This window comes from Salmo salar, chromosome 18 (genome assembly GCF_965601325.2).
Source record: "Salmo salar chromosome 18, fSalSal1, whole genome shotgun sequence".
Classification (NCBI taxonomy): Eukaryota; Metazoa; Chordata; class Actinopteri; order Salmoniformes; family Salmonidae; genus Salmo; species Salmo salar.
In genome coordinates this window covers 100,144,794-100,169,267 of record NC_138308.1, presented here as the reverse complement: position 1 = coordinate 100,169,267, position 24,474 = coordinate 100,144,794, and the positions used below count along the sequence as shown (strand labels likewise).

At 43.7% G+C, this 24,474-nt stretch overlaps 1 protein-coding gene across 1 annotated transcript; it reads left to right on the top strand.

Moving 5' to 3' along the window:
* On the top strand, nucleotides 1–24,385 carry LOC123732520 (uncharacterized). Its single transcript, XM_082965423.1, has 11 exons — nucleotides 1–109; nucleotides 6,493–6,537; nucleotides 8,637–8,699; nucleotides 11,652–11,948; nucleotides 12,080–12,322; nucleotides 14,132–14,332; nucleotides 14,491–14,547; nucleotides 15,672–15,752; nucleotides 15,869–15,930; nucleotides 17,392–17,434; nucleotides 23,741–24,385. The coding sequence occupies exons 1-9, from the start codon at nucleotides 85–87 to the stop codon at nucleotides 15,928–15,930; spliced, it is 1,074 nt and encodes a 357-aa protein (XP_082821549.1). The 5' UTR covers nucleotides 1–84; the 3' UTR covers nucleotides 17,392–17,434; nucleotides 23,741–24,385.
* The last annotated feature ends 89 nt before the right edge of the window (nucleotides 24,386–24,474 follow it).

The following is a 24,474-nucleotide window of genomic DNA, read 5'->3' as shown; positions in this document are numbered from 1 at the left end:
GTAGAGAGGAGAGATGGTGGGTGGGGGGATGGACAGGCTACAAGTCACTAGAGTTTAGATACAGTTAGTGATCGACACGTTGAGATGGAACGCACCTGTCTTCTACTCTGTGAGTTGAATATTATCTAAATGGTTAATATTATACGGTTCAATGTCTAGATATAATTGTAATATCTGTATGGTTTAATATCTGTAAATCTATATGGTTTAATATCTGTAAACTTTAATATCTGTATGGTTTAATATCTATATAGTTTAAAATGTGTATGGTTTAAAATCTATAATATTTAATATATATATGGTTTAATATCTATATAGTTTAATATCTATATATTTTAAAATGTGTATGGTTTAATATCTATAATATTTAATATATATAGTTTAATATCTATATAGTTTAATATCTATATAGTTTAATTTCTAAATAGTTTAATATCTGTATAGTTTAATATCTGTATGGTTTAATATCAACATAATTTAATATATATATATATATATATAGTCTAATATCTGTATAGTTTAATATCTATGTAGTTTAATATATGTATAGTTTAATATCTGTATATGTTAATATATATATAGATTAATATCTATATAGATTAATATCTATATGGTTTAATATCTATATGGATTAATATCAATATGGTTTAATATCTAAATAGTTTAATATCTAAATAGTTTAATCATATGTATAGTTGAATATCTATTTTGTCTATTATCAATAAGTCGGAAGTTTACATACACTTTAGCCAAGTACATATAAACTCAGTTTTTCACTACTCCTGACATTCAATCCTAGTAAAAATTCCCTGTCTTAGGTCAGTTAGGATCACAACTTCATTTTAGGAATGTGAAATGTCAGAATAATCGTAGAGAGAATGATTTATTTCAGGTTTTATTTCTTTCATCACATTTCCAGTGGGTTAGAAGTTTACATACACTCAATTAGTATTTGGTAGCGTTGCCTTTAATTTGTTTAACTTGGGTCAAATGTTTCGGGTAGCCTTCCACAAGCTTCCCACAATAAGTTGGGTGAACTTTGGCCCATTCCTCCTGACAGAGCTGGTGTAACTGAGTCAGGTTTGTAGGCCTTCTTGCTCGCACACATTTTTTAATTCTACCCAGACATTTTCTATAGGATTGAGGTCAGGGCTTTGTGATGGCCACCCCAATACCTTAACTTTGTTGTCCTTAAGCCATTTTGCCACAACTTTGGAAGAATGCTTGGGGTCATTGTCCATTTGGAAGACCCATTTGCTACCAAGCTTTAACTTCCTTACTGGTGTCTTGAGATGTTGCTTCAATATATCCACATCATTTTTCATTCCTCATGATGCCATCTATTTTGTGAAGTGCACACTGGTGCAGCAAAGCACCCCCACAACATGATGCTGCCAACCCCGTGCTTCACGGTTGGGATGGTGTTATTCGGCTTGCAAGCCTCCCCCTTTTTCCTCCAAACATAACGATGGTCATTATGGCCAAACAGTCTGTATATTTTTTTAAATAAATATGATTTGATGAAATATTTAATTTGGCCTGTACTACTACTACTACACCTGTGCATTTAATAACACATTCAGAAATGGCAAAAAATACAGTAACATTTTTTTTCATTTAAGGTTTAAGGAATAAGGTTTAGGATAGTGTCTCGTATCTACGAGATATAAGAAAGATAAGGAAATATATTTGTATATTCACTTCATTTGTATGGGTTACCTTCAGATGAAGGTTTAATATCTATATATATCTCCATACTTCCATTCATTTGTATGGGTTACCATGGGTTACCTTCAGACGTCATTCCGTCAGTAGAAGATGCCTGGTTATTCTTTAAAAGTGCTTTCCTCACAATCGTAAATAAGCATGCCCCACTGAAAAAGTGTAGAACCAGGAACAGATATAGCCCGTGGTTCAATCCAGACTTGACTGCACTTGAACAGCACAAAAACATCCTGTGGCATACTGCATTAGAATCGAATAGGCCCTGTGATATGTGATATTCCTTTTCAGGGAAGTTAGGAACCAATTTACACAGGCAGATAGGAAAGCAAAGGCTAGCTTTTTCAAACAGAAATGTGCATCCTGCAGCACAAAGTCCAAAAAGTTCTGGGACACTGTAAAGTCCATGGAGAATAAGAGCACCTCTTCCCAGCTGTCCACTGCACTGAGGCTAGGAAACACTGTCACCACTGATAAATCCATGATAATTGAGAACTTCAATAAGCATTTTTCTACGGCTTGCCATATTTTCCACCTGGCCACCCCTACCCTGGTCAACAGCCGTACACCCCCCACAGCAACTTGCCCAAGCCTCCTCCCTATTCTCCTTTACCCAGATCCAGATAGCTGATGTTCTGAAAGAGCTGCAAAATCTGGACCCCTACAAATCAGCAGGACTAGACAATCTGGACCCTCTCTTTCTAAAATTATCAGCCGAAATTGTTGCAACCCCTATTACTAGCCTGTTCAACCTCTCTTTCGTAACGTCTGAGATTCCCAAAGATTGGAAAGCTGCCGCGGTCATCCCCCTCTTCAAAGGGGGAGACACTCTAAACACAAACTGCTACAGACCTATATCTATCCTACCCTGCCTTTCTAAGGTATTCGAAAGCTAAGTTAACAAACAGATCACCGACCATTTCAAATCCCACCGTACCTTCTCTGCTATGTAATCTGGTTTCCGAGCTGGTCATGGGCGCACCTCAGCCACGCTCAAGGTCCTAAACGATATCATAACCTCCATCGATAAGAGACAATACTGTGCAGCTGTACTCATCGACATGGCCAAGACTTTCGACTCTGTCAATTACCACATTCTTATCAGCAGACTCAACAGCCTTGGTTTCTCAAATGACTGCCTCGCCTGGTTCACCAACTACTTCTCAGACAGAGTTCAGTGTGTCAAATCGGAGGGCCTGTTGTCCGAACCTCTGGCAGTCTCTATGGGGTGCCACAGGGTCAAATTCTCGGGCTGACTCTTTTCTCTGTGTACATCAATGATGTTGCTCTTGCTGCTGGTGATTCTCTGATCCACCTCTACGGAGACGATACCATTCTGTATACTTCTGGCCCTTCTTTGGACACTGTGTTAACTAACCTCCAGATGAGCTTCAATGCCATACAACTCTCCTTCCGTGGCCTCCAACTGCTCATAATGCAAGTAAAACTAAATGCATGCTCTTCAACAAATCGCTACCAGCACCTGCCCGCCCGCCCAGCATCACTACTCTGGACGGTTCTGACTTAGAATATGTGGACATCTACAAATACCTAGGTGTCAGGTTAGACTGTAAACTCTCCTTCCAAACTCACATTAAGCATCTCCAATGCAAAATTGAAATCTAGAATCGGCTTCCTATTTCGCAACAAAGCATTCTTCACTCATGCTGCCAAACATACCCTCGTAAAACTGACTATCCTACCGATCCTTGACTTCAGCGATGTCATTTACAAAATAGCCTCCAACACTCTACTCAACAAATTGGATGTAGTCTATCACAGTGCCATCTGTTTTGTCACCAAAGCCGCATATACTACCCACCACTGTGACCTATATGCTCTCATTGGCTGGCCCTCGCTTCATATTCGTCGCCAAACCCACTGACTCCATCTATAAGTCTTTGCTAGGTAAAGCCCTGCCTTATCTCAGCTCACTGGTCACCAGAGCAGCACCCACCCGTAGCACGTGCTCCATCAGGTATATTTCACTGGTCACCCCCAAAACCAATTCCTCCTTTGGGCGCCTTTCCTTCCAGTTCTCTGCTGCCAATGACTGGAACGAATTGCAAAAATCACTGAAGCTGGAGACTCATATCTCCCTCACTAGCTTTAAGCACCAGCTGTCAGAGCAGCTCACAGATCACTGCACCCCATACTGTTATTTTTTATTTTTGCACCCCAGTATCTCTACTTGCACATTCATCTTCTGCACATCTATCACTCCAGTCTCTATCACTCCAGTGTTTAATTGCTAAATTGTAATTATCTCACCACTATGGCCTATTTATTGCCTAACCTACCTTATCCTGTTATGGATAGGGGGCAGTATTTTCACGGCCGGATAAAAAAACTTACCTGATTTAATCTGATTATTACTCCTGCCCAGAAACTAGAATATGCATATAATTATTAGCTTTGGATAGAAAACACTCCAAAGTTTCTAAAACTGTTTGAATGGTGTCTGTGAGTATAACAGAACTCATTTGGCAGGCCAAAACCTGAGTAGATTCCTTACAGGAAGTGCCGTCTCTGACCATTTCTTGGGCTTCTACACTCTCTTTATTTAAAACTGAGGCTCTTTGCTGTAACGTGACACGTCCTACGGCTCCCATAGGCTCTCAGAAGGCGGCAAAAAGCTGAATGATGTCTTTGCAGGCCCTGGCTGAAAAACACAAACAGTAGAGCATTTAGATAGTGGTCGATCAGAGAACAGAGACTGGAGGCGCGTGCACGAGGCGACACCATGTTTTTATTCTATCGTCTTTGAATGAAAACAACGACTCCCGGTCGGAATATTATCGCTTTTTTACGAGAAAAATAGCATAAAAATTGATTTTAAACAGCGGTTGACATGCTTTGAAGTACTTTAATGGAATATTTAGAATTTTTTTGTCACGAAACACGTCGGGCGCGTAACCCTTCGTCACCCTTTGGATAGTGTCTTGAACGCACGAACAAAACGCCGCTATTTGGATATAACTACGGATTATTTTGAACCAAACCAACATTTGTTATTGAAGTAGGAGACCTGGGAGTGCCTTCTGACGAAGAACAGCAAAGGTAATCCAATTTTTCTTATAGTAAATCTGAGTTTGGTGAGGGTCAAACTTGGTCGGTGTCAAAATAGCTAGCCTGTGATGGCGAGCTATCTACTCAGAATATTGCAAAATGTGCTTTCACCAAAAAGCTATTTTAAAATTGGACACCTCGATTGCATAAAGGAGGTCTGTATCTATAATTCTTAAAATAATTGTTATGTTTTTTGTGAACATTTATCGTGAGTAATTTAGTAAATTCACCGGAAGTGTTCGGTGGGAATGCTAGTTCTGAACGTCACATGCTAATGTAAAAAGCTGTTTTTTGATATAAATATGAACTTGATTGAACAAAACATGCATGTATTGTATAACATAATGTCCTAGGCGTGTCATCTGATGAAGATCATCAAAGGTTAGTGCTGCATTTAGCTGTGGTTTTGTTTTTTGTGACATTATATGCTAGCTTGAAAAATGGGTGTCTGATTATTTCTGGCTGGGTACTCTGCTGACATAATCTAATGTTTTGCTTTCGCTGTAAAGCCTTTTTGAAATCGGACAGTGTGGTTAGATAAAGGAGAGTCTTGTCTTTAAAATGGTGTGAAATAGTCATATGTTTGAAAAATGGAAGTTTTTGGATTTTTGAGGAATTTGTAATTCGCGCCACGCCTATCATTAGATATTGGAGCAGGTGTTCCGCTAGCGGAACGTCTAGATGTAAGAGGTTATCTTACCTAATTTGCACACACTGTATATATACACTTTTTTATTTTGTGTTATTGACTGTACGTTGACTGTACGTTTGTTTATTCCATGTGTAACTCTGTGTTGTTGTTTGTGTCGCACTGCTTTGCTTTATCTTGGCCAGGTCACACTTGTAAATGAGAACTTGTTCTCAACTAGCTTACCTGGTTAAATAAAGGTGAAATAAGAAAATAAAAAATAAAATGAAGGTTTAATATCTATATATATATATTATATATATATATATATATATCCATACTTCCATTCATTTGTATGGGTTAGCTTCAGATGAAGGTTAATATCTATATATACCTCCATACTTCGATTCATTTGTATGGGTTACCATGGGTTACCTTCAGATTAAGGTTTAATATATATCTATATATCTATAACTATCACTATCATGTACCATAGTGATATTTCTCTCTGTGTGTTTCAGTGTTTACATCATGTACCATAGTGATAGTTCTCTCTGTGTATTTCAGTGTTTACATCATGTACCATAGTGATAGTTCTCTCTGTGTGTTTCAGTGTTTACATCATGTACCATAGTGATAGTTCTCTCTGTGTGTTACAGTGTTTACATCATGTACCATAGTGATAGTTCTCTCTGTGTGTTTCAGTGTTTACATCATGTACCATAGTGATAGTTCTCTCTGTGTGTTACAGTGTTTACATCATGTACCATAGTGACAGTTCTCTCTGTGTGTTTCAGTGTTTACATCATGTACCATAGTGATAGTTCTCTCTGTGTGTTTCAGTGTTTACATCACGTACCATAGTGATAGTTCTCTCTGTGTGTTTCAGTGTTTACATCATGTACCATAGTGATAGTTCTCTCTGTGTGTTTCAGTGTTTAGATCACGTACCATAGTGATAGTTCTCTCTGTGTGTTTCAGTGTTTACATCATGTACCATAGTGATAGTTCTCTCTGTGTGTTTCAGTGTTTACATCATGTACCATAGTGATAGTTCTCTCTGTGTGTTTCAGTGCTGTTGAGTACACTGGTATACTGTAGCCTCGGACAAGGTGGAGGTGAGTACATTTATCTGTATTCATCACCTGTTCTATAATAGTAACATTTATCTATATTCATCACCTGTTCTATAATAGTAACATTTATCTATATTCATCACCTGTTCTATAATAGTAACATTTATCTATATTCATCACCTGTTCTATAATAGTAACATTTCTCTATATTCATCACCTGTTCTATAATAGTAACATTTCTCTATATTCATCACCTGTTCTATAATAGTAACATTTATCTATATTCATCACCTGTTCTATAATAGTAACATTTATCTATATTCATCACCTGTTCTATAATAGTAACATTTATCTATATTCATCACCTGTTCTATAATAGTAACATTTCTCTATATTCATCACCTGTTCTATAATAGTAACATTTATCTATATTCATCACCTGTTCTATAATAGTAACATTTCTCTATATTCATCACCTGTTCTATAATAGTAACATTTATCTATATTCATCACCTGTTCTATAATAGTAACATTTATCTATATTCATCACCTGTTCTATAATAGTAACATTTATCTATATTCATCACCTGTTCTATAATAGTAACATCTCTCTATATTCATCACCTGTTCTATAATAGTATCATTTCTTCCTGGTCTCTTCATTGGTTCTTCATGTCTCCAGTCCTTATTCTCTTAGTAAATAATGTTCCATAATGGATCTCCACTTGTTCTAGCTGCTCTCACCTGCAACACATCACAGGGTAGAAAGTGTTACTCTGTGATGTGAGATACAGACTCATATAGCTACATAATGACTATAACTCCATACAGACTCATATAGCTACATAATGACTATAACTCCATACAGACTCATATAGCTACATAATGACTATAACTCCATACAGACTCATATAGCTACATAATGACTATAACTCCAACCCTGTGGGGGTGTCACTAATCAGGTCTACAGTACAACAATAGGGCAGTGATCAGGTCTGCAGTACAACAATAGGGCAGTGATCAGGTCTACAGTACAACAATAAGGCAGTGATAAGGTCTACAGTACAACAATAGGGCAGTGATCAGGTCTACAGTACAACAATAGGGCAGTGATCAAGTCTACAGTATAACAATAGGGCAGTGATCAGGTCTACAGTATCAACAATAGGGCAGTGATCAGGTCTACAGTACAACAATAGGGAAGTGATCAGGACTACAATACAACAAAAGGGGCAGTGATAGTCTGGGGCGGCAGGTAGCCTAGCGGTTAGAGCACTGGACTAGTTACCGAAAGGTTGGTGGATTGAATCACCGAGCTGAGAAGGTAAAAGTCTGTCGTTCTGCCACTGAACAAATATTCCTAGGATGTCATTGTAAATTACATGTTGTTCTAATCTGACTTGCCTAATTAAATAGAGGTTAAATATAAAAAATAAAGTCAGACACCAACTGGCTCTCTCCCTCCCTTCTGTCTGGAGACCAGGACATAATCTGGAGAAAGATCTACTGTCTCTATTATATTATGACAGACCAGCTAGATCTACTGTCTCTATTATATTATGACAGACCAGCTAGGTCTACTGTCTCTATTATATTATGACAGACCAGCTAGATCTACTGTCTCTATTATATTATGACAGACCAGCTAGATCTACTGTCTCTATTATATTATGACTGACCAGCTAGATCTACTGTCTCTATTATATTATGACAGACCAGCTAGATCTACTGTCTCTATTATATTATGACAGACCAGCTAGATCTACTGTCTCTATTATATTATGACTGACCAGCTAGATCTACTGTCTCTATTATATTATGGCAGACCAGCTAGATCTACTGTCTCTATTATATTATGACAGACCAGCTAGATCTACTGTCTCTATTATATTATGACAGACCAGCTAGATCTACTGTCTCTATTATATTATGACAGACCAGCTAGATCTGTCTCTGTTTCAGCATCTCTGTTAGAATATAAAGCCTTGTCTCCAGATCTCAGGATAGTAGCCTACCCTCATCACCAGGTTAAACAGCTAGAGAATAGCCTCTCTCTGCTGTGTTTCAGCATCTCTGTTCCAATGCAGCTCACAGGCTTCATCGCTCTCTTCTCTCTCTCTCCCTTTCTCTCTCTCTCTTAGATCTCTCTCCTCCAGCCTCTCTGAGCGTCAGTCCTGACAGATCTCAGTTCTTTGAATATGATGGTATGTCCACAAACACCATCTACTAACATTATAGTGTTTAGTGGTTCATCTGGTTTCTGATAGCTGATGTTATGTTTATATATGATGTTTATATATTATATACAGCTGGAGCTGTGATCCTGGAGAGACCTGTTTATATATGATGTTTATATATTACATACAGCTGGAGCTGTGATCCTGGAGAGACCTGTTTATATATGATGTTTATATATTATATACAGCTGGAGCTGTGATCCTGGAGAGACCTGTTTATATATGATGTTTATATATTATATACAGCTGGAGCTGTGATCCTGGAGAGACCTGTTTATATATGATGTTTATATATTATATACAGCTGGAGCTGTGATCCTGGATAGACCTGTTTAAATATGATGTTTATATATTATATACAGCTGGTCTGTCACGGCTGTCGTAGGAAGTGGACCAAAACGTAGCGGGAATGTGAATGCTCATCTTTTTTAATTTGAAGAAAAGTGAACACTTACAAAATAAACAAACAACGACTAAACAGTTCCATAAGGCATATCAGCTATACAGAAAATAACTACCCACAATTCCCTACTACAAGACACCCCTATACATAGGACCTTCAAACAGAGGCAACGAGGAACAGCTGCCTCCAATTGAAGGTCAAATCAATAAAGCTAAACATAGACCTAAACAACCTAGAACTATTATAGAATCCCCTAACCTAGAACCTAAACCTAAAACCCCGGTACACTCTAAACCAACACCCCTCTACATAAACACATAATATAACAAACCCATAAACACTCTAAACAAATACCCCCTGCCACGTCCTGACCAAACATAAATAACAAATAAGCCCTTTACTGGTCAGGACGTGACAGTACCGTCCCCCAAAGGTGCAGAACCCGGATGCACCTAACAAAAAAAATGATCTACAAAAATAAACCCCCCTAACTAAAGGGAGGGAAGGGAGGGTGGCTGCCGTCACCGACGGTTACCGTGCTACACCCCCCCCTCCCCAACCCACCTATACTGGAGGTGGATCAGGCTCAGGCCTAAGTCCCCCACCTAACCTGTCCACCCCCGCTGAAAGCTCAGGGCTATGATGCGTCGCTGGAGACCTCGGGCTGATGCGCATCGCTGGAGACCTTGGGCTGATGAGCGTCTCGCTCGGTTCTGGACTGTATGCCGTCTCACTCGGTTCCGGACTGTAGGGCGACTCACTCGGTTCCGGACTGTAGGGCGACTCACTCGGTTCCGGACTGTAGGGCGACTCACTCGGTTCCGGACTGTAGGGCGACTCACTCGGTTCCGGACTGTAGGGCGACTCACTCGGTTCCGGACTGTAGGGCGACTCACTCGGTTCCGGACTGTACACTGTTGCCGGACACTCTGGACTGGGCACTGCGCACTGAAGGCCTGATGCGTGGGGCTGGCTTAGGAGGTGCCAGACTAGGGACATGCACCACAGGGCTAGCACGAGAAGCAGGGACTGGATACACCGGGCCATGGGTAAGCACTGGAGGTCTGGAGCGCACCTCTTGCACAACCCGTCCTGGCTGGATGGTAATAGCAGCCCTGCACGAGCAGAGTGCTGGTACAGGGCGAACTGGGCTGTGCAGAGGCCTGATGGTTGCCGTGCGTAGAGCAGGCGTAGTGTAGCCTGGGCCTAGGAGGCGCACTGGTGGCCAGATGCGCTGTACAGGCATCCTCCTTCCAGGCTGGATGCCTACTCTAGCACCGCACTTGCGAGGGGCTGGGATCGCTCGCACCAGACTGTGCGTGCGCATGGGCGAGATCGTGCGCACTTCCGCATACTCCGGTGCTCTCCACTCCAAATGCTTCCCATAATAAGCATGAGGAGTTGACTTAGGGCTCACTCTTGGCCCAGCCAAACTACCCGTGTGCCCCCCCAAAAAAAATTATTGGGGGTGCCTCTCGTGCTTCCCCATCGGCGCGTACAAAGCCTCATACCGGCGCCACTCCGCCTTGGCTGCCTCTATCTCCTCCGGTGGGCGACGGTATTCACCAGCCTGGTGCCATGGTTCAGCCCCGTCCAGAATTTCCTCCCATGTCCATGATTCCAAGGAGCTCTGCTGCTTCTCCTTCTTCCGCTGCTTGGTACGTTTATGGTGGGTAGTTCTGTCACGGCTGTCGTAGGAAGTGGACCAAAATGCAGCGGGAATGTGTATGCTCATCTTTTTTAATTTGAAGAAAAGTGAACACTTACAAAATAAACAAACAACGACTAAACAGTTCCATAAGGCATATCAGCTATACAGAAAATAACTACCCACAATTCCCTACTACAAGACACCCCTATACATAGGACCTTCAAACAGAGGCAACGAGGAACAGCTGCCTCCAATTGAAGGTCAAATCAATAAAGCTAAACATAGACCTAAACAACCTAGAACTATTATAGAATCCCCTAACCTAGAACCTAAACCTAAAACCCCGGTACACTCTAAACCAACACCCCTCTACATAAACACATAATATAACAAACCCATAAACACTCTAAACAAATACCCCCTGCCACGTCCTGACCAAACATCAATAACAAATAAGCCCTTTACTGGTCAGGACGTGACATGGTGCTGTGATCCTGGAGAGACCTGTTTATATATGATGTTTATATATTATATACAGCTGGAGCTGTGATCCTGGAGAGACCTGTTTATATATGATGTTTATATATTGTATACAGCTGGAGCTGTGATCCTGGAGAGACCTGTTTATATATGATGTTTATATATTGTATACAGCTGGAGCTGTGATCCTGGAGAGACCTGACAAAGGGCAGAAAGGGTCTCATTGAATCTGGTGTAGACTGGTAGAACAAATCAATGTTTAACTCAGATGTGATACAGACCCAGCTCTGGAATATATTACAATAGTACAGATATCAGACTGACCCTCTCTATGTATCTCTCTCTCTACATCCCTCTCTTTTTTCTCTCTCTGTGTGTCTCTCAGATCAGACTTTCTCTCTCTCAGTTCTCTCTAACCAAGCATCTCTGAGTCTCAGTCCTGACAGATCTCAGTTCTTTGAATATGAGTCTGTCTCTCTGAGCTGTGAGGTTCAGGGGAACTCTGCTAGATGGAGAGTGGTGAGGAACACAACGAGAGGAATCCTTTCAGAGTGTCATACTGACTGGGGAAAACAACAAGGGTCTTCATGCAATGTGTCACTAACACCATCAGACAGTGGAGTGTACTGGTGTGAGTCTGGTTCTGGAGAACACAGCAATGCTGTCAACATCACAGTACATGGTATGTCCACAAACACCATCTACTAACATTATAGTGTTTAGTGGTTCATCTGGTTTCAGATAGCTGATGTTATGTTAATATATGATCCTGGAGAGACCTGTTTATATATGATGTTTATATATTATATACAGCTGGTCCTATGATCCTGGAGAGCCCTGCCCTTCCTGTGACTGAGGGAGATTCTGTGACTCTGCGCTGCAGATATCAGGAAACTCCCTCTGACCTCACAGCTGTTTTCTACAAAGATGGATCCCTCATCAGGGCTGAGACTACAGGAGAGATGACCATCCCTGCAGTATCCAAGTCAGATGAAGGACTCTACAAGTGTTACAACTCGAAAGGAGATTCACCAGAGAGCTGGATGACTGTGACAGGTGAGAATATGAGAAACTTTGACATTCAGATTATTTGGTTCTTCTTTACACTGTTAAGTTTGAGACGTTACATTCATAATAATTTGTGTTCTTGTAATCTCGCTTGGTCATTAGACGCAGTACATACAGTACCAGTCAAAAGTTTGGACACACCCACTCATTCAAGGGTTTTTCTTTATTTTTTACTATTTTCTACATTGGAGATATAGTGAAGACATCACAATTATGAAATAACACATGGAATCATGTAGTAACCAAAAAAGTGTTAAACAAATCAAAATATATTTATATTTGAGATTCTTCAAAGTAGCCACTCTTTGCCTTTATGACAGCTTTGCACACTCTCGGCATTCTCTCAACCAGTTTCTTGAGGAATGCTTTTCCAACAGTCTTGAAGGAGTTCCCACATATGCTGGGCACTTGTTGGCAGCTTTTTCTTCACTCTGCGGTCCAACTCATCCCAAACCATCTCAGTTGGGTTGAGGTTGGGTGATTGTGGAGGCCAGGTCATCTGATGCAGCACTCCATCACTCTCCTTCTTACACAGCCTGGAGGTGTGCTTTATGTCATTGTCCTGTTGAAAAACAAATGATAGTCCCACTAAGCGTATCGCTGCAGAATGCTGTGGTAGCCATGCTGGTTAAGTGTGCCTTGAATTCTAGATAAATCACAGACAATGTCACCAGCAAAGCACCCCCACACCATCACACCTCCTCCTCCATGCTTCACGGTGGGAAATACACATGCGGAGATCATCTGTTCAACTAATTTGCGTCTCACAAAAATGTCAAATTTGGACTCATCAGACCAAAGGACAGATTTTCACCGGTCTAATGTCCATTGCTCGTGTTTTTTGGTCCAAGCAAGTCTCTTCTTATTATTGGTGTCCTTTAGTAGTGGTTTCTTTGCAGCAATTCGACCATGAAGGCCTGATTCACACAGTCTCCTCTGAACAGTTGATGTTGAGATGTGTCTGTTACTTGACCTCTGTGAAGCATTTATTTAGGATGCAATCTGAGGTGCAGTTAATTGTCAATTTCTGAGGCTGGTAACTAATGAACTCATCCTCTGCAGCAAAGGGAACTCTGTCTTTCTTTCCTGTGGCGGTCCTCATGAGAGCCAGTTTCATCATTGCGCTTGATGGTTTTTGCAACTCCACTTGAAGAATCTTTCAAAGTTCTTGAAAAAATTCCAGATTTGACCTTCATGTCTTAAAGTATTGATGGACTGTCGTTTCTCGTTGCTTATTTGAGCTGTTTTTTGCCATATTTGTCAGGGCTGGCTCAAGGAAGCAGGAGAGGTAGAGTCAAGCGCAGGAGACAGTAAATTCTTGAACAGACTTTTAATCCGTATGCACAAAAATAAAGAAAGTCCAAACACGGCAGGGCAGGGCGCCAAACAGATACCAAAACCCTTATTAGACGTCCAAAATAGGGACGCAGCCCCTAAATACCTCTGCGCCACCATCCGTCGGTGTCGTGACAATAATATGGACTTGGTATTTTACCAAATAGGGCAATCTTCTCTATACCAACTCTACCTTGTCACAACACAACTGATTGGCTCAAACGCACAATGAAGAGAAATTCCACAAATTAACTTTTAATAAGGCACACCTGTTAATTGAAATGCATTCCAGGTGACTACCTCGTGAATCTGGTTAAGAGAATGCCGATGTAGAAAATAGTTAAAAAAAGAAAAACCCTTGCATGAGTAGTTGTGTCCAAACTTTTGACTGGTACTGTCTAAGATAATATTAATCAGTTTGTTTATAACTTTTTACTGTTGTTTTCTCTTGTGTTTTTCAAGATGGGGGCTCTACCTCTCTCCTCCCCTCCTCTCTCCTCCTCCCTCTGTCTGTCTCTGGGTTGGTGGCTGTTCTCTCCATCTCTCTGATCATTCTACTGGTCCTGTTCTGCAAGAGGATCAAAGATGTAGCAGCTGAACCCAGAGATGTTACCTATCCTGACGTTAGAATCAAACAGGACCCAGAACCCAGGAGAAGGAGAGGTACGTACACACACACACACACACACACACACACACACACACACACACACACACACACACACACACACACACACACACACACACACACACACACACACACACACACACACACAGTACAGTGTCTTTATGTCTTTAACCCATTGTCTCGTCTCCTCCAGAGAAGTCTACAGGAGCTGATCCAGTCTACTCTGCAGTGAAGACCTCCAACACCACAGGTACTGTAGTACTGAATAACACTATAACACCACAGGTACTGTAGTACTGTATAACACTATAACACCACAGGTACTGTAGTACTGTATAACACTATAACACCACAGGTACTGTAATACTGTATAACACTATAACACCACAAGTACTGTAGTACTGTATAACACTATAACACCACAGGTACTGTAGTACTGTATAACACTATAACACCACAGGTACTGTAATACTGACTATAACACCACAGGTACTGTAGTACTGAATAACACTATAACACCACAGCGTACTGTAGATACTGTATAACACTATAACACCACAGGTACTGTAATACTGAATAACACTATAACACCACAGGTACTGTAATAACACTATAACACCACAGGTACTGTAATACTGTATAACACTATAACACCACAGGTACTGTAATACTGTATAACACTATAACACCACAGGTACTGTAATACTGTATAACACCACAGGTACAGTAATACTGTACAACACTATAACACCACAGGTACTGTAGTACTGTATAACACTATAACACCACAGGTACTGTAGTACTGTATAACACTATAACACCACAGGTACTGTAATACTGTATAACACTATAACACCACAGGTACTGTAATACTGTATAACACTATAACACCACAGGTACTGTAATACTGTATAACACCACAGGTACAGTAATACTGTACAACACTATAACACCACAGGTACTGTAGTACTGTATAACACTATAACACCACAGGTACTGTAGTACTGTATAACACTATAACACCACAGGTACTGTAATACTGAATAACACTATAACACCACAGGTACTGTAATACTGTACAACACTCAGACTATCCTCTCTCAGCTGGTCCAGTCTGTGTTAATATCCTCTCTCTCTCCTGTGTTTAGTTCCAGGTGGATCTGGTCCAGTCTGTGTTAATATCCTCTCTCTCCTGTGTTTAGTTCCAGGTGGATCTGGTCCAGTCTGTGTTAATATCCTCTCTCTCTCTCCTGTGTTTAGTTCCAGGTGGATCTGGTCCAGTCTGTGTTAATATCCTCTCTCTCTCTCCTGTGTTTAGTTCCAGGTGGATCTGGTCCAGTCTGTGTTAATATCCTCTCTCTCTCCTGTGTTTAGTTCCAGGTGGATCTGGTCCAGGTGATGTGACCTATGCTGACATCAACTATACAGAGAAGAGACAACACAACAGGAGGAGAGGTAGGAAGAAGGGAGAGACCAACAACACTCTCCTCATTTTTCTGAAGAAAATAATATGTTTTTTTTCGTGTTTTTAACATGTCACTAGTTGTAACCTGCTTATGTGTTTCTTTCAGAGAACGTCGTTCCAGACCCTGGATACTCAGCAGTGAAGACAGACAGACAGACAGAGATATAGGTCAGAAGGTCGTTCCAGACAGACAGACAGACAGACAGACAGACAGACAGACAGACAGACAGACAGACAGACAGACAGACAGACAGACAGACAGACAGACAGACAGCTTAATGATGATGATGAAAAGTAGAGATCATGGCATCCATTTTGTGCCAGAGGGCTCAGCACCACCCATCAGTTTCTGCAGTGATAAGAGGATTTCTTCCTACATCTGTGCCACTGTGTCGGTAGTCATTTAGAGTTAAAGATGCACTATGCTAAAACTCTAGTAGTTCACCTAATTTCAGTTTCTGTGACAAAGTTAGATAGTCCAGTGTAGATACTCAGACACCTGCTGGAACAGGACGCGGCACCTCTCTATACTCAGATACCAGCTGGAACAGGACCCGGCACCTCTCTATACTCAGATACCTGCTGGAACAGGACGCGGCACCTCTCTATACTCAGATACCTGCTGGATCAGGACCCGGCACCTCTCTATACTCAGATACCTGCTGGATCAGGACCCGGCACCTCTCTATACTCAAATACCTGCTGGATCAGGACCCGGCACCTCTCTATACTCAGATACCTGCTGGAACAGGACCCGGCACCTCTCTATACTCAGATACCTGCTGGAACAGGACCCGGCACCTCTCTATACTCAGATACCTGCTGGAACAGGACCCGACACCTCTCTTTACTCAGATACCTGCTGAAACAGGACCCGGCACCTCTCTATACTCAGATACCTGCTGGAACAGGACCCAGCACCTCTCTATACTCAGATACCTGCTGGAACAGGACCCGGCACCTCTCTATACTCACATATCTGCTGGAACAGGACCCGGCACCTCTCTATCCTCAGATACCTGCTGGAACAGGACCCGGCACCTCTCTATACTCAGATACCTGCTGGAACAGGACCCGACACCTCTCTATACTCAGATACCTGCTGAAACAGGACCCGGCACCTCTCTATACTCAGATACCTGCTGGAACAGGACCCGGCACCTCTCTATACTCAGATACCTGCTGAAACAGGACCCGGCACCTCTCTATACTCAGATACCTGCTGGAACAGTCCCCGGCACCTCTCTATACTCAGATACCTGCTGAAACAGGACCCGGCACCTCTCTGTTTTAGAATGTTTCATTCTGGCATGAAAAATAATTAACTCACTTTTTGTTCAGATTTACCTAAGAAGCAATGTTTATAGTTTAGATAAACATTGTACCATCTAAACCACTGTGTTTTCTATAACCAAAAATACTGTTGTTTCAGCTCTTTGTAATAGTCGCAAAAACAAATCTGAAGAATGGGAAGCATAGAAATAGCTCACGTGGAAAATATCTACCGCTACTTAGATTGGCTTTAAAGCAGTATGACAGATCTATAACACATTTCTATGTGGATTTTGTTGGGTTGCTCAAAAAGTTACATATTGCCATTTTAATAAATGTAATCTGTGTGTACTTTAGGTAGAGCTGTATCTGGATCCAGGGACGTAATGTACAGACTGAGGTAGGTCCAGATCACTGTATCACTAACCCTAATGTACAGACTGAGGTAGGTCCAGATCACTGTATCACTAACCCTAATGTACAGACTGAGGTAGGTCCATATCACTGTATCACTAACCCTAATGTACAGACTGAGGTAGGTCCAGATCACTGTATCACTAACCCTAATGTACAAATGATCTGTCTCCTTTTTACAACCAGAGGCCTTGTATCTGTCAGTATAACACCCAACCCACTATATCAAGAGGCCTTGTATCTGTCAGTATAACATCCAACCCACTATATCAAGAGGCCTTGTATCTGTCAGTATAACACCCAACCCACTGCACCCAGAGGTCTTGTATCTGTCAGTAACTAGCATGTAGCATGTAGCATTGTGAGGTTGTGTTGTGTGTTACATGTCTGTAAATGAGATAGAGAGAGATTGAGATCAAATCCAATTAAATCTAGCGCTATTTATACAGCACATTTCAGACATGGATTGCAACACAATGTGCTTCACATGAAAAAACAAATAAAAACAATTCAAATAAAAGCTGAAATATTGACTACACAGCAAACATAAAAAATTAAAAGAACAACAATAAAAACTGAACAACTAAAAAGCACCCTATGTGTTTTAAGATCTCTTTTAAAAATGTCCACAGTTTCAGCCCCCCTCAGGTTCTCTGGCTATTCCAGAGGCTGGGGGCATAGTAACTAAAGTCTGGGGGCATAGTAACTAAAGGCTGGGGGCATAGTAACTAAAGGCTGGGGGCATAGTAACTAAAGGCTGGGGGCATAATAACTAAAGGCTGGGGCCATAGTAACTAAAGGCTGGGGGCATAGTAACTAAAGGCTGGGGGCATAGTAACTAAAGGCTGGGGGCATAGTAACTAAAGGCTGGGGGCATAGTAACTAAAGGCTGGGGGCATAGTAACTAGAGGCTGGGGGCATAGTAACTAAAGGCTGGGGGCATAGTAACTAAAGGCTGGGGGCATAGTAACTAAAGGCTGGGGGCATAGTAACTAAAGGCTGGGGGCCCATAGTAACTAAAGGCTGGGGCCATAGTAACTAAAGGCTGGGGGCATAATAACTAAAGGCTGGGGGCATAGTAACTAAAGGCTGGGGGCATAGTAACTAAAGGCTGGGGGCATAGTAACTAAAGGCTGGGGGCATAGTAACTAAAGGCTGGGGGCATAGTAACTAAAGGCGGTCTCTCCATGCCTCTTGGTCCTGGGCTTTGAGATAGTTAAAAGGCCAGAGGACCTGAGGGACCTACTGTGTACATAAGTTAAAGCATGTCTGATATGTATTGGGCTGCACAATCATGGATTGATTTAAAAACCAATAGAAGAATATTATAATGAATTCTAAAACTCACAGGCAGCCAGTACAGAGACCTTAAAACCAGTGTAATGTGTTCTCTGTCTGGTCTTGGTCAGTACCCTGCAGCATTCTGTATGTTTTACAGTACAGAGACCTTAAAACCAGTGTAATGTGTTCTCTGTCTGTTCTATGTCAGTACCCTGCAGCATTCTGTATGTTTTACAGTACAGAGACCTTAAAACCGGTGTAATGTGTTCTGTCTGGTCTTGGTCAGTACCCTGCAGCATTCTGTATGTTTTGCAGTTTACCAAAAGCTTTCTTGGGTAGACCAGACAGGAAAGCATTACAGTAGTCAAGCCTGCTTTTAGTAAAAGCATGGATGAGTCTCTCTGTATCAGCCTGAGTGAGAAACTGCCGCACCTTGGCAATGTTCCTCAGGTGGTAAAAAGCTATTTTGGTCACTTTCATAATGTGTGATTCGGAATTGAGTACAGAAACTTAAATAACACCTAGGCTTTTTACCTGGTGTTTTATCTTTGTTGCCTGTGAATTAAAATGTGCGGCCAGATTCTCTCTCTAGATCCAACAATAAGTACTTCAGTCTTGTCTTGATTTAGCTGGAAGAAGTTGTGAGCCCTCCAAGTATTTAAGTACATGAACATGTAATTGGGGAATGAAACCAGGTGTGTAAAAAACAAAGACTAAACAAAAGGAAAATGAAAGATGGATCGGCGATGGCTAGAAGACCGGTGACGTGGAACGCCTCCCGAACAAGGAGAGGGACCGACGGCAGAAGTCATGACAGTACCCCCCCCCCCTTGATGCGCAGCTCCAGCAGTGTGCCAACACCGACCTCGGGGACGACCCGGAGGGCGAGGCGCAGGGCGATCCGGATGGAGACGGTAGAACTCCCGTAGCATTGATGGGTCTAACACGTCCTCCACCGGCACCCAGTATCTCTCCTCCGGACCGTACCCCACCCACTCCACGAGGTACTGAAGGCCCATCGCCCAACGCCTCAAGTCCAGTATGGACCGAACTGCATACGACTGAGCCCCCTCGATGTCCAGAGGGGGCGAAGGAACCTCCCGCACCTCAGATTCCTGGAGCGGACCAGCCACCACCGGCCTGAGGAGAGACACATGAAACGAGGGGTTAATATGATAATCGGGGGGAGCTGTAGACTGTAACACACCTCGTTTATTCTCCTCAGGACTTTGAATGGCCCCACAAACCACGGACCCAGCTTCCGGCAGGGCAGGCGGAGGGGCAGGTTTCGGGTCGAGAGCCAGACCCGGTCCCCTGGTGCGAACACCGGGGCCTCACTGCGGTGGCGGTCTGTGCTGGTTTTATGGCACCTCACGGCCCGCTGAAGGTGCACATGAGTTTCGTCCCACGTCTCCTCAGAGCGCCTAAACCAGTCGTCCACCGCAGGAGCCTCGATCTGGCTCTGATGCCAAGGCGCAAGAACCGGCTGGTACCCCAGTACGCACTGGAAGGGGGAGAGGTTAGTGGAGGAGTGGCGGAGCGAGTTCTGGGCCGCCTCTGCCCAGGGCACGAATGCCGCCCACTCCCCCGGCCAGTCCTGGCAATAAGACCGCAGAAACCTTCCCACATCCTGGTTCACTCTCTCCACCTGCCAGTTACTCTCGGGGTGAAAACCCGAGGTAAGGCTGACTGAGACCCCCAGACGTTCCATGAATGCCCTCCAAACTCTTGACGTGAACTGGGGACCTCGATCAAATAATATGTCCTAGTGCCGGAAGACGTGTGTAAACAGGGCCTCCGCAGTCTGTAGGGCCGCAGGGAGACCGGACAGAGGGAGGAGGCGGCAGGACTTAGAAAACCAACCCACCACGACCAGGATCGTGGTGTTACCCTGTGAGGGAGGAAGATCCGTTTGGAAATCCACCGACAGGTGAGACCACGGCCGTTGTGGAACGGGTAGGGGTTGTGACTTCCCTCTGGGCAGGTGCCTAGGGGCCTTGCACTGGGCGCACACCGAGCAGGAGGAAACATAAACCCTCACGTCCTTAGCCAAAGTGGACAACCAGTACTTCCCACTAAGACAGCGCACTGTCCGACCAATGCCCAGATGACAAGATGGGGGTGACATGTGGGCCCAATAGATCAAACGGTCGCAGACAGCAGACATAAAACCAGTACAGACGCCCAGCTGGACATTGGAGGGGAGTGGGCTCTGTACATAACGCCCGTTCGATGTCCGCGGCCAGCTCCCACACTACCAAGCAAGAGGCCGGGAGTATGGGGGTGTGATCCATGGGCCGCTCCTCTGTGTCATACATCCGGGACAGTGCGTTTGCCTTCACGTTCTGGGAACCTGGTCTGTAGGATAGGGTGAAAACAAAACGGGTAAAAAAATATGGCCCACCTTGCGTGGCGAGGGTTTAGTCTCCTTGCTGCCCGGATGTACTCCAGATTGCGGTGGTCAGTCCAGATGAGAAAAGGGTGTTTAGCCCTCTCAAGCCAATGTCTCCATGCCTTCAAGGCCATGACAACAGCCAACAGCTCCCGGTCCCCCACATCATAGTTTCGCTCCGCCGGGCTGAGCTTCTTCGAAAAGAAGGCACAGGGGCGGAGCATTGGTGGCGTACCTGAGCGCTGAGAGAGCACGGCTCCTATCCCAGCCTCGGACGCTTCCACCTCCACTATGAACATTAAAGAGGGATCCGGATGAGCCAGCACAGGAGCCGAGGTAAACAGAGCCCTCAGGTGACCAAAAGCCCTGTCCGCCTCAGCCGACCACCGCAATCGCACCGGTCCCCCCTTCAGCAGTGAGGTAATGGGAGCCGCTACCTGACCAAAACCCCGGATAAACCTCCGGTAGTAGTTGGAAAACCCTAGAAACCGCTGCACTTCCTTTACCGTGGTGGGAGTCGGCCAATTACGCACGGCTGAAATGCGGTCGCTCTCCATCTCCACCCCTGAAGTGGAAATGCGGTACCCTAGGAAGGAGACGGACTGCTGGATGAACAGACAGTTCTCAGCCTTGACGTACAGGTTATGCTCCAGCAGTCGACCAAGCACCCTGCGCACCAGGGACACATGCTCGGCACATGTAGCGGAGTATATCAGGATGTCATCAATATACACCACTGCACCCTGCCTGTGCAGGTCCTTGAAAATCTAATCTACAAAGGCCTGGAAGACTGATGGAGCATTCATCAACCAATACGGCATGACGAGGTACTCATAGTGCCCTGAGGTGGTACTGAAAGCCATCTTCCACTCGTCTCCCTCCCGGATACACACCAGGTTGTAAGCGCTCCTGAGATCCAATTTGGTGAAGAAGCGTGCCCCGTGCATTGACTCAATCGCACTGGCTATGAGAGATAGCGGGTAACTGTACCTTACAGTGATCTGGTTGATACCTCGATAGTCAATACACGGGCGCAGACCTCCATCCTTCTTCACAAAAAAGAAACTCGAGGAGGCAGGTGAAGTGGAGGGCCGAATGTATCCCTGCCCCAGAGATTCGGAGACATGTGTTTCCATAGCCACCGTCTCCTCCTGTGACAGGGGATACACGTGACTCCTGGGAAGTGCTGCGTCTACCAGGAAATTTATCTCACAATCCCCCCGTCGATGGGGTGGTAATTGAGTCGCCTTCTTCTTATAGAAGGCGAGGTCCAAATCGGCATATTCAGAGGGGATGCGCACGGTGGAGACCTGGTCTGGACTTTCCACCGTAGTAGCACCGACGGAAACCCCTAAACACCTCCTGGAGCACTTTCGTGACCACCCCGTTGCCACGAAATAGTGGGGTCATGACAGGCCAACCAGGGTAGGCCCAGCACCACGGGAAACGCAGGAGAATCAATAAGGAAGAGACTGATTCTCTCCTTGTGACCCTCCTGCGTCACCATGTCCAGTGGAGCGGTGGCCTCCCTAATTAGCCCTGACCCTAATGGTCGACTATCTAGGGCGTAAATTGGGAAGGGCATATCCACTGGAACAATAGGGGTCCCTAAACTATGGGCAAATGATCTGTCAATAAAGTTCCCAGCTGTGCTTGAATCTACGAGCGTCTTTTGCTGGGAATGCGAGGAAAACTCAGGAAAATGTATATACAGAAACATGTCTGCAACAGAGGGCTCTGTGTGAGCCTGGTGCCGACTCACCTGGGGTGACACGAGAGTGCCCTGCCTGCTGCCTCGACTCCCAGAGGAACCTCCCCACCTTTGACCGGCAGTGTGCCCTGTGCAGCCACAGATGGTGCATGGACCGGCCCCTCCTCCGGTCGCCCTAAGTACAGCACCACCCAGATCCATGGGCGTAGGAGAGTTTGCTGGGGGATGGACAGAGCCCGATCTGGATGTCCGCGGGTAGCCAGCATGTTATCCAACCGGCGGCCAGGGTCCGAAAGTCCAAAGGGAACTCCTGTGCGCTCCTCGTCCCCTGCCTAATGTGGACAAGACGTTCACCCGCCGCTCTACCCGGAAACTGCCCGGAAGCGCTTCTCCTTCCCCCCATACGGCGTTGGCCCACTCCAGGGCATTCCCAGAGAGGCAGGAGACGAGGGCACACAGAAGAAAGCCCCTTGGTAATAACCAGGTCCAGAGTATGGCTGTGGTTATGGGTGGGTCCATTAAGAACAAATTCTTATTTTCAATGACGGCCTAGGAACAGTGCGTTAACTGCCTTGTTCAGGGGCAGAACGACAGATGTACCTTGTCAGCTCGGGGATTCGAACTTGCAACCTTTCGGTTACTAGTCCAACACTCTAACCACTGGGCTACCCTGGGAGAGCTGGACATTATGAGTAAATAGCCCTGGTATTGATAATTAGTAAATAGCTCTGGTATTAATAAGGGAGAACTGGACATAAGCAGGAGCCTCATTCGAAATAATTTGATAGGATTCTTCGTAGCAAAGAATTGACTAGTAAATCATCTGATATGATGTACATTTCTAAGTGGTTCTGTATTGGATAAGTAAATACATGGCCACACTGATGAACTACTTCTGTGTTGAACAGGTGATCATGTTGAAGAAGAGTGAGGCTGAGATCACCTGATCACCATAACAACCATCAGAATGGAACTCATGAAATTCTAATATAGAACTGAGAGTCACAATGCTGTATGTTGTTACATTGTAGCTCCACCTGCTGGAACAATAGTGGCATTTGATCAAATGTGATCTATTAACTGATACATGTATTATTCTGATTGGAATGTGTTTTAATATAATGTGTGTTGTATTATTCATTCAGCAGCTGTCCTTTAACATCAGTCATATACTGGTCATATACTGTACAGCATTATGTTTGATACATTGTAAATGCCTTAACTTTTCATGTCTATACAGATAAACTGATAGGTGTTGTGGTTCAGGCATTACTGTTACAGGTTCAGTATAATGTTATACCGTTACATGTTACAGAGTTAGAAAACATACAAGAGAGGAGAATTCAATTACTATCATTATTTACTTTATTTTCCCATTTTGGTCTCTATAGTAGTGGAGACAAATTGTTATTTGATTTAAACATGAAACTAATGTGGCCTTTTGTTTTATTGTGGTTGTTTCGTGCAAAACAATTATTTTTCAATTAATCATCCTGGTAAGATATTGCTTTTGTCTTTGTAGCATATAGAACTAAATAAATGATTTTCCTCAATCATGTAGTGTGTTTTTTTAATCTGTTCTGAATGACATCACAACCACTCTGTTTTTAATCCCCTTACAGCCCCCAGGGCCTTGAGTATC

Bases quoted from the DNA above. Each gene is read 5' to 3' on its own strand.
- LOC123732520 (XM_082965423.1), top strand. From the start codon at position 85: ATGGAACGCACCTGTCTTCTACTCT. The intron at 110-6,492 runs GTGAGTTGAATA...TGTGTGTTTCAG, and splicing joins ACGCACCTGTCTTCTACTCT to TGCTGTTGAGTACACTGGTA. The intron at 12,323-14,131 runs GTGAGAATATGA...GTGTTTTTCAAG, and splicing joins GAGCTGGATGACTGTGACAG to ATGGGGGCTCTACCTCTCTC.